The 11,180-nt window shown below is 40.5% G+C and overlaps 1 protein-coding gene across 4 annotated transcripts in view; it reads right to left on the bottom strand.

Annotated features, from left to right (window-relative positions):
- Positions 1 to 5,650: 5,650 nt before the first annotated feature.
- The window catches only part of SYT1 (synaptotagmin 1), a 755,577-nt gene continuing 750,047 nt past the window's right edge, over positions 5,651 to 11,180 (bottom strand). For all 4 annotated transcript variants that reach the window (XM_043966329.1, XM_043966326.1, XM_043966327.1 and 1 more), the window contains one exon: positions 5,651 to 9,212. In XM_043966329.1, the coding sequence (XP_043822264.1) occupies positions 9,006 to 9,212 (207 nt within the window). In that variant the 3' untranslated portion in view covers positions 5,651 to 9,005. The remainder of the gene's footprint in view (positions 9,213 to 11,180) is intronic.

Raw genomic sequence — 11,180 nt, 5'->3', positions numbered from 1 at the left:
GTCATTTAATATCGGCTTTTTAAAAAAAAATTCAACTGTAATCTCTCCAAGGTCCCTTTTACCTCTAAATTTATAAGCCCATAATCCTAGAGCTGGCTACCATTAGATACAAATGTGTGAGTGTAAAACCAAAGGAAAAAAAGAGTTACATTTTAACTTCATTTTATATATATATGTGTGTGTGTGTGTGTGTGTGTGTGTGTGTGTGTGTATTAGTAAGGCAATTGGGGTTAAGTGACTTGCCCAGGGTCACACAGCTAGTAAGTGTTAAGTGTTTGAGGTCAGATTTGAACTCAGATACTCCTGACTCCAGGGCCGGTGCTCTATCCACTGCGCCACCTAGCTGCCCCAACTTCATTATATATTTAAAGGAACAAGTTGTACATAAGAGACTTGAAGTTTCATCTACAATCATCTTTTTTCCCCCTATTCTACTATGTTATGGAAATACTGGTTTCATTTTTTTACTTCAGAATAAAATAAATAAAAAATTAAAAAAACCCATAATCCTAAGAGAAAGACAATGTTTCATTTTGGGACAGGGCAGTCCAGGTTGGTCTGGTAAGCCTGGCCTTGTCAGAAGACCCTGGTTTAAACTCATTGGTCCTCCCAATCCCCAACTGGACACCGTAATGAATCAGATTTTATTTTCTTTTATCTTTGCTCATGAACAATATTTGTAAGGTAGCTGTTTTATTCATCTGTGCTTCTGAGTCATGTTTCTGGGTGGCTATCTGCAAATGTCCTGGATCTGAATCAGTACATTAGTCCTGCTTTGAACATATGCCCAACCCCTGGACTAACACCTGCCATAGAGGAGAAATTCACTACAGGTTTGCTGCGGTTTTGTTATGAACAAGGATGGGATCTTCCTTTGGTGTATTGTTGGGTGGCTGAGGGCTACCCCGACAAACCCATCAAGATCTTCCTAGGGTAGAGAATACAGCTTTGGGAGAGTCTGTGGTTAGACTAGCTTCCGAGGGTGGGAAAGTAGAGAAGGACAGATAGTTGCCTGGCTACTAAGTTTTCTTCCTTAACATTCTGAACAGGTCAGTGAACCATCCAATTTAATGATGCAACCAGGACTTGCCAGGCTGCGGTCTTTGAAATGGTCTTCATTTCCTTCATGGTTTAATTAACCTGGCCTGTGACTATAGCGTTTTGGAAGTTGCAAGAGAAACTGGGCAACCCTGACACAAGATTTATAAAGCATCCCAAGGTTGTAGACAGGCAGTGAGGTATGGTAGATTAGAAAGCAGACCTGGGGGACCTGGAAATTCCAAGTAGTCCTACACTCTAGTGATATATGACAACTCCTCTAGACCCCAGCTTCCTTTTTTTTTTTTTTTTTTTTGTGAGGCAATTGGACTTAAGTGACTTGCCCAGGGTCACACAGCTAGTAATTGTTAAGTGTCTGAGGCCGGATTTGAACTCAGGTCCTCCTGAATCCAGGGCCGGTGCTCTATCCACTGTGCCACCTAGCTGCCCCCTAGACCCCAGCTTCTTAATCTGTGGGTCACAGTCCTCTATGGGGTCACATAACTGAATGTGGGGGTCATGATAAATTTGGCAACAGTAAAAGGCTATGTATACCTATTTTATATACCTGGGGTTGCATAAAATTTCTTGGGTGAAAAGGGGTTGCAAGTAGAAAAAGTTTAAGAAGCCCTCCTCTAGACAACTCTTTGGGAATAGGTTATGGAGAAGGAAGGGACTAGTATTGGTAGAGAGAGTTTCTACATCTGATAATTCCTTACAACCAAAGAAATCACAAGTCCAGTCTCTTTCCCCCATCAGATGATAGGACTAGAACTAAAAGGGACCTGAGAGGTCTTCTAGTATTCAATGCCTAGGCAGCTAGGCAGCTCCATAGTGCAATGGGGCACCCAGCCTAGAGTCAGGAAGACTCATCTTCCTGAGTTCAAATCTGACCTTAGACACTTCCTAGCTGTGCCTTGTCCCGTTCCTTGTCCCTGGATAAGTCTCTTCACCCTGTTTGCTTCAGTTTCCTCATCTGTAAAATGAACTGGGGAAGGAAATGTCAAATTATTACAGTATCTTTGCCAAGAAAACCCCAAATGGGTTTATGGAGAGTCCTACATTCCTGAAAAGTCTCCAACCTTAACATTTTGCAGAGGAGAAAATCAAAGTAGAGGGAGGTAGTGAATTGCCCAAAGGTCAAATAGTAAATTAAACATTAGAGACAGGATTTGAACCTAGGTCCTGTAACTCTAGAGTTGGGGTGGTTTCACTGAGGCAGCCAGGTCATCATTGGGCTTGGAATCAGAAAGATCTGAGTTCAAATTCAGCCTCAGACCCATAGCTATATGACCCTGGACACTTGTTTAAAGTTATTTTGGTTATAAATGGAAGAATCCAAATCTAGCACTCTTTCCCATGTGCTGCTAGATGATGTTGCCACCCCATTGATGATAACTTTTCAATACATTATTTCCGTTATTTCCTTGAGATTTTGTACTTAATTCTAATTAAAAATTAAAATTTAAATACTTTCCTCATTTCATGTTATTTTTTTCCTTTTTTTTTTTTTTGTGAGGCAATTGGGGTTAAGTGACTTGCCCAGGGTCACACAGGTAGTAATTGTTAAGTGTCTGAGGCCGGATTTGAACTCAGGTCCTCCTGAGTCCAGGGCTGGTGCTCTATCCACTGCGCCATCTAGCTGCCCCTTCATGTTATTTTTTGAACAATAATTTAGTATGGAAATCATAGACCTAAGTTCTTGTATGGATTTTACCATAATGAGCCAAGCCCTTGGTCAAGCCACTTCACCTTTACCTCTCTGGGCCTCAGTTTCTTTACGTGTAAAATGTGAAGTTGGTATAGATGACTTTGTAGGTCCTTTCCAGCTCTAAAATTTGGATTCTGTAAATAAGTTTTTGCTTAAATGGAAAGATTGCCTTGAGTGGCCTGCAGATGAATTTATGAGAAACAGGCTAGAGAGGGAGTTGATTTGGAAGTAATTGAAAGGGAAAGGGATTGTTTACTTTTAACTTATCAAGTTTCAAGTTTGAGGTAAAAGGACCTTTGACCCAAAGGAAGAAAGTTGTTCAGGCATGTCTGATGGTGACCCCCTTTGGGGTTTTCTTGGCAAAGAGAATGGAGTGGTTTGCCATTTCCTTCTCTAGTACATTTTATAGGTCAGGAAATTGAGATAAACAGGGTTAAGTGACTTGCCCAGGGTCACACAGCTAGGAATTGTCAGAGGCTGGATTTGAACTTACTAAAATAAGTCTTCTTGATTTCAAGCCCAGTGCTCTATCCACCTAGCTGCCCCTGGGAAGGAGGACAAAGCATTTATTGCAGCCCCAGTTCTCTGCTTCAGTCTCACAGTTCATTGGGGGTGCTAACAACCCTTCACCCTAACTCCAGGAAAGGTAAGAGAAATGTAGAACTGAGCCAGCAAGGGGTTAAGAAGATGATTAGGTTGAAGGAGTGAGCACTGAATAGTTGAATGATAAAGCCACTAGCTAATCCAATCCTTTGTTATCTCTAGAAGAAACAAAGTAAGTATCTTCTAGCAATCTGTTGTTTTAGAGAAGTGTGTGTGTGTGTGTGTGTGTGTGTGTGTTTATGAAGATTGCATAGGGGAAGGCATGCTTTTCTTTTCTTTCTTCTTTTTTTTTTTTTAAAATAAAATGTCTTTGTTGGGAAATAAGTTAGTTGGGGTTGGTAAAGACGATGGTAAAGGCAATAGATAAACAGAATTTTCAAACCGGCCACATTTCATGGGAATGCAAGCAAAATAATCACACAGATTCCAAATGCGTCATCAAAAATGTGTATGATGTTTTGCCTGCTGGTTTCAATGGCTCACCCTGCATAGGTCCTAGCCTTCATGTTTTGGAAAGCATCTTCCCTTCTTTGTCTTTATAGTTGTTTGGTTCTTGCCTTCTTTACCTTACTCCCTTCTTTAAGTCACTTTTTCAGCACCAGCCCTGGATTCAGGAGGACCTGAGTTCAAATCTGGCCTCAGACACTTGACACTTACTAGCTGTGTGACCCTGGGCAAGTCACTTAACCCTCATTGCCCCACAAAAAAAAAGTTGCTTTTTCACTGTCTTTCTAGTTTTTGGTGCAGCCTATGTCAGTCACTGAGCACCAGAGTCCTTTTATACTAGTGAATATGTAATAAAGATGAGCTCTGGGGAAAGACAGAAACAACAGCATTTGGGATTTCCAAATGAAGGGTCATAAACTGTGGATATAAATAAAATGGGCATGTGATTTTGTCTACATTTGAGAGGAGCCCTTTAGGTCCCCAATATAAATGCTAATGTAAGGAAAGATGGAAGAAACTAATTGGGTAACCCCCCAGACAAACCCCAAAACAAAACCCCCCAAACTCCCTAACAATGAAAGCTTTCTGAAAAGTGGCGAGTGAGTTTTGGGGCTCCTAGAGAGATTGTCAAGCAGAAGAAAAGTATTTGTTATATTTGCAAAGAGAATTATTAGCCACTTCTCCATTGATCAAGATGGTCTCTTCCAACTTTCAGGTTCTGTGCTTCCAGGAAAAACAGGAAACAGGGTACCTGCTCTTAGTGAATGACCACATACTTTGAGTACTTGTGTAGTGACAAACATTTTTGGGAAAAAAAAAGTTAATTGTAGTCCCAATATGTGTTAGCTCTTTCTTTTCTTTTTTAAAGCCACTGGTAAAGAAACATTTAAAAAATGTTTTTGGCCCCAATCACCTGATTATTTAAAAAAAAATAAAAAAATTAAACCTCTTCAATGCCCAAATGGAGCCAGTTTTAATCACAGTAATTTATTTTTGAAAACAATCTTACAAAGCCTTATGTTGCTTTCTCTTTGCCTGCATGGTGAATGTCATCTTGCCAAATGCTTTCTTATTGTGCAGTATGACCATTTGCCCTCTCCCTGGGTCGTCCAATAATTTTAACTTAATTACTACCTGTTTGGTGATGGGTGGCATGAAACCTAGTTAGAAAACAGAGAAAAGAGATTCTAGAATAGGTGGTTGGGTCCAGTGGTGATTGGAGCCTATGAAAAAAGAAAGGACAAAATTCTCACACTTTAATCTTCATCAAAGAAAAGAAATTCTGCACTAGGTACTTTATTCCTCCAAAACAGCCTTTCTACATACTGTGGCTTTGAATTGTTCTTCATCTAGCCTGCAAGATCCCCACCCCCACCCCCCGCCCCCATATCTACTAGGTGAGAAACTTTATGTTTTATCATTCCTTCTGAAAATGATGATGGATTTTTTAAAAAGTCTTGTTTTCAATCCCATTCTGTGTGTTTGTGACTCAGCTAGCTACTGAGAAAGAACCCCAGAGGACGTATTTTGGGCACATTAGAAAGCCTGAAGGGGGGGCCAAATGAATTGCCCACAAATAAAAACAGAGAAACACATGTTGAGAATGAAGCTGCCTGGGAATGCTAGGAAGTGAGGCCAAATCCTCATCAGGCTCTGTTTTCCCCTCAGTAGACTCTATATTCATCTACATGAGACAAAAGCTAGCATTCAGCTGCAGGCTCTTATTCAGCTTCCTGACTGCTTCCACTGGGACCCTAAAGTAATAGGCCATGGACATAGGAAAAGAGGTAGAGCTACTTATTCTGCAGTTCAAGGTGGGGGTGGCAAGAAAAGAGTGGAAACACCACGACATCAACAGGAAATAAAACATTTTTATTGAATATCTGTGTAATAGGTCAAGTCATCGGTAACAACAATCAGAAAACTACTATGGGATTCACTACACAAAGGGAAACAAAATTTTAACCACCTCGTCAGAAAATGAAGGTAAAATACAGCTAAAGTTGTCGGCTCGCAGGCCACGGGCTGTTATGGCAGGATAGAACACCCCAACGTTTCTACAGGATACAGAGAAAACCCACATATAGGAACACTCAAGCAGGCAGTAAATATACACAAAGGCAACTAGGATCTCTCTACAGCATCAGATTTCTAATACTTTACACAGCTTTGTCAGAAAGGTACATGTGGCTTATCTGAGGATGGATGGAAACCCTACTCCAAAAAGCAGGTTGAGTCACCGTCTTGGGCGTGATGGCAGAGGACCAACCAATTCTACTACGGCAACAGTGTGTCTGGCAGTGTTGGAAGAGAATACATTAAGAGTACTTAATGCGATAGAGAATGGGTATTTGTCTGTCTGGCAGCTAGAACCTGCTTGTTTCTGGGTTCCGTATGAATAACTCAAAGCTGGATATGATGAAGTTAAATCTCTGTGGTACGCACAAACAACAATCTAAAAGTCAGTCTAGCCCCTCTCTTTGGTAGGGTTTGGTCCCTTAAAATTCATTAAAAGAAGTCCCATTTGACTTTTTTTTCTCCCCTACACATAGAGGCATTTATTCTCGTAGGATGCCTCTTCCATGGGAAATGAACGAAAAGGAATTATGGCTTAGGGACAATAAAGTTGGGAGAGAGAATTGTTCCCCCCCACCCCCTTCCCAATCTTTATTCTTTCATTCTGTGCTTGTCCCAGTTCCAAAGAGTTTGGTGGCTTTTGCCTTGACTGGGCTGAACAACCAAAGGACCGTCTCATCCTTTCTCAAGAAAGTCTAAAGTAAGGACCTCCATTCATTGAGGGATGACTGGGAATGGCTGAAGCCTTTCGTCTGTTAGCCCTAGCTGATTTTCCTTGGAGTTAGTGAGGAACATGGCGTGCTGGTATGAATATAAGCATAAGAAATTTGGAACATGAGGTCAAGGTTATATGTTTTTGATTTGTTGGGAAAATGAACTTTCACTTCAGAGAACTGTCGCTGTCTGTGGCCTAGTCAACGCCAAATTTGGTCTTAAGAGAGAAAGAGAAAGTCTGAAGTGATGTGGAAAAAAGAGTCTAGATGCAGAATGAGATGGTAGATTGCCCTTCGTTTAATAAGGCAATGACCTACCAAGGTGGGCAAAGTATGGAATATTGCACAGTGTTCAACAATATGCTGTGTGGTCCACCCATTCTCCGAAACTTCCCTGTCTGATGCGTAGCTCTTCAGTTCTGGATTGGTCCATTTGTAACTAGAACTGTTGGTGCTACTTGGGCCTCCGGCAGTGCAGTATAGAAGGGAATGGCAGTATAATAACAATATCACTACGGAATAAATTGATTGCTATCCACTGAGAAAACTAGTTTTCTAAGCACACTCGGCAGTCACAGTGATACACAGAGCAGTCTTTTAAGACTCATATGGAATGACGAATAGCTTCATAACAGTGCCATTACTACACAATAACATTGAAAACATTGAAAAACTCCTTCTGAAACGAGCATCTAGTATACAGAAGAGGTTGCTTCAGTTTTCTAGAACTTGTTCTTTGTTTAGTTTCATCTCTCTTTTTTTTCAAGGACAAATTAAAACTCATTTCAGTATAAAGAACATATAAAAAGATCACTAGCTGTTTGTTTTGGCTTTATCGAAGTGCGTTCAGAACTATGGCTAAATTTCGTCCTTTTTTTGTTTTGTTTTTTTTTGTTTTTTGTTTTTTTTGTTTTTGGTCTTATTGGGATTACAATACTGTTGACCACAAAGTCATTTTGTGTAATAAGCACAGATTGCTGTGTTTAAAAATATTCTGCATTCCTTCTAATCTGGTTTTGTATAATAAAATATTTTCTTATAAAGTCTAATGTGCAAACTCATTAAGAGTTCATCCGGAATGGGAAATCTCCAATGGAATTCCCAGGATGCACATTTTATATAAAGGTGAGAACGGAGAGCGTCTTCTTGGATGGTCAGGTGGTGCTTCACAACTGCTGACTTCTCCCACCCACTCTTTTCCCTTCCCCGCCCCCCCTCTCCCCACAGCAAACATACATGTACACATACATACCAAACATCATCATGTTATTTACTCTAGGTGCAATAATAAGAAATACTTCCCTCCCATTCAACTGCTTCCTCAACTGTAAAGTATAAAGCCAGGATTTCAGCTTTTTATAATATATACAGACAAATGCTATACAGGTTATCCCTTCCACATCACAGAGGTTAGGGGCGAGTTGCCCCTCCGCAATCTGAAAAATCCATGTAAAATCCTTAGGGGTAGACCCTTCACTTTCATTGGCTTTAGGAAATCAGATAAGTACTTAGCCTTTTCTCTTATGATGCCAATCTACCAGAATGCCTTTTTTATTTTTAAAATAACAATCCTGCATTTCTGAGTTTCTGAACTTTTTTTTTTTGCATCATCTGCTGGCCTTCGTGTGTCATCTGTGGTTTCTGCAAACTTCCCCCCCCCCCCAAAAAAAAATCATGCTGACCCATGATATATTGAAACTGAGATGGGGAAAGTCGAGATGAGGGAGGGATAACCATTCTCTAGTGGCTTGTGGCTACGCTTCCTTGAGGTCAGCCCTGGAGCTGCTCAGATCATGCTAAGTTGCCTGTGAAAGAATTCTACAAAATGAGATCTACCCCCTCCAAGTGTGCAGTGTTTAGAATATCCAGTTATTTGAATGGTTCAGTTGAAAGCTCAGATATGTTGTCCTTTAAGATGTCACTGTAACTGTACTAGTGCCTTACACGTTGGAATTTTTGCTGGAATGCAGACGATACAATATTTAACCCTAATATAGATTATCAGCTCTCCTATATCTCAGTCAATTTACATAGTTTAAAATAGAACATCTTATTAAAAACATCTAGATATACACGGATTAGGAAACTCGTACAACATACAAATACACAAACTAGAAATAAATTTTTAGCATACTGGTATATACAACAGTGTGATACAATAAATAATTTCGGTCATGCTCTATCTACACATCATATTGCTTAAAAGAAGAGTAGATCTGGGGGGCAGTGGGGTGAAGAAGGTCTTAGGGGGCTCTCTACATTTAAAGTTGTGCAAATTAAAACAGGATTTGAAGGACCACTGACTTGGGTTAGGAATGCATGGCTGGAAATGAAAGGACCCATATTACTGAGGTATTTACAGATACTGGCTAAAGAGCACTATGTGGGCAAATGCAGAAAGGCTTCTTTTGTTCCCCTTACTTCTTGACCGCAAGCATGGCGTCCACCTCCTCCTCTACCTGTAAGGTATGCCACTGTGCAATGGGTCGCCTGGGATTGGCCAACATGTCTGACCAATGCCGCAGCTCCGCGCCGGTGCTGTTGTAGCCCACAAAGACCTTGCCGATGGCATCGTTCTTGCCAATCTTGTCATAGTCCAAAACAGTTACCACAACTTGCACTTTCTAAAAAGGGAGAGAAGAAGAAGAAGAAGAAGGAAAAAGAACAAGGAGATCACTAGCAGATCTGGACCAAACTCTTTCTGACTGAAGCTCTCTAAGTTTAGACAGGTTGGAAATCAAGTAACATGAAGACGAAATAGTCCATGGCTGGGAAGGAGACTCCAAAATTCCAGGTCTGACCTACTGGGGTAACCTAAGGACCCTGGGGCCTTACCATCCATCTGCTGCTGCCCCCCTAGGTCCCCTAGGTCTCTCTACCTTTTATGTCTTGTCTCCCTCAAGTAGAGAATGTGCTCTTCCAGGGCAGGCATTGTTTATTTATATCCCCATCCCTTACTTACAACACAGTACTTGGCACATAGTAAGCATTTAATACTTATTTGTGAGGGGGCAGCTAGGTGGTGCAGGGGATAGAGCATTGGCCCTGGAGTCAGGAGTACCTGAGTTCAAATCCGGCCTCAGACACTTAACACTTACTAGCTGTGTGACCCTGGGTAAGTCACTTAATCCCAATTGCCTCACTAAAAAAACCCCCCAAAACTTATTTGTTCATTCATTCATTCATTCATTCATTCAAGTTCACCACTAGGTAATTGGGTGACCTTGGGCAAGTATCTAAACCTTGCTCTGCTTTAGCTAGATCACCATTTAAAAAAAAGTGATTAACATGGTTGTTATGAAGACAGGATAACTAGTATTTTAAGTCATGTGATTTGCTATCATCGTAGAGGAGGTGGAAACTATTAGGCAAGAACAAAGCTTCTTAAACTGTGAGTCTTGTAACTAATGTGGGGGTCTTGAAAAATTTTATATACTATTTTATATTTTATATGCTTATATACCTGGGGTTACATAAACATTTCTTCAGCGAAAAGGGATTGTGAATGGAAAAAGTTTAAGAAGCCCTGGGCTAGAACATTATTAGGGACAGTCTGACTGAAATTGTTTTTCTTTGCCACAAGGGAGGGTTCAGTCTGGGTTGGAAATGGAAAATAATCGATGCAAATATAAGTCATCAATTAGATGTATTTGGGGGGGAGTGTGGGGCAGTGAGGGTTAAGTGACTTGTCCAGGGTTATACAGCTAGTTAGTGTCAAGTGTCTGAGATTAGATTTGAACTCAGGTCCTCCTGAATCCAGGGCTGGTGCTTTATCCACTAATTAAATATATTTTAAAAAATTATTCAGATTTTTAAAAAGTAATCAATCATCAAGCATTCATTAAGAACCTATTATGTGCAAAGCACTGATCTGTAATTAATTTCTTATTACCCAAAGGGATGCTCTCTTCACCACGTGAGCCTATTTTTGGTGACATCTGGTACTTAGATTTTGGATGTGCCTCAATTTCATCCGAAATTGTTTGATAGCATCTCTTATATGAACTTATTTGAATAGAGTATACATACATTCCCTTCCCTTATATAATAACAACAGCTAACATTTATATAGTACTTACTATGTGCCAGGCACTATACTAAGCTCTTTACAATTATTATCTGATTTTATCCTCCAAACCCCCCCCCCAAACCATGAGAGGTATGTGCTATTATTATCCCCTTTTCACAGATGAGAAAACTGAGGCAAAGAGAATTGAGGCAACTTATTCAGGGTCCCACAGCTAATAAGTGTCTGAGGACAAATCTGAACTCAAGTCTTCTTGACTATAGACCTAGTGTTCTATCCACCTTACATGAACTGTGCAACTAATATGTTTTTTAAATGTTTTTTTTTAATTCTCCACTGTGACAGTTCCTTTGGGCACATTTTTTTTGGGGGGGTGAGGCAATTGGGGTTAAGTGACTTGCCCAGGGTCACACAGCTAGCAAGTGTCAGGTGTCTGAGGCTGGATTTGAACTCAGGTCCTCCTGAATCCAGGGCCAGTGCTCTATCCACTGCGCCACCTAGCTGCCCCTGAGCACATATCGATTATATTTTTCTCAATAGAATGTTTCCTTCATTAGCATTATAT

This window comes from Dromiciops gliroides, chromosome 5, assembly GCF_019393635.1.
Source record: "Dromiciops gliroides isolate mDroGli1 chromosome 5, mDroGli1.pri, whole genome shotgun sequence".
In the NCBI taxonomy this organism is placed as follows: Eukaryota; Metazoa; Chordata; class Mammalia; order Microbiotheria; family Microbiotheriidae; genus Dromiciops; species Dromiciops gliroides.
This window is presented reverse-complemented; position numbering and strand designations above follow the sequence as displayed.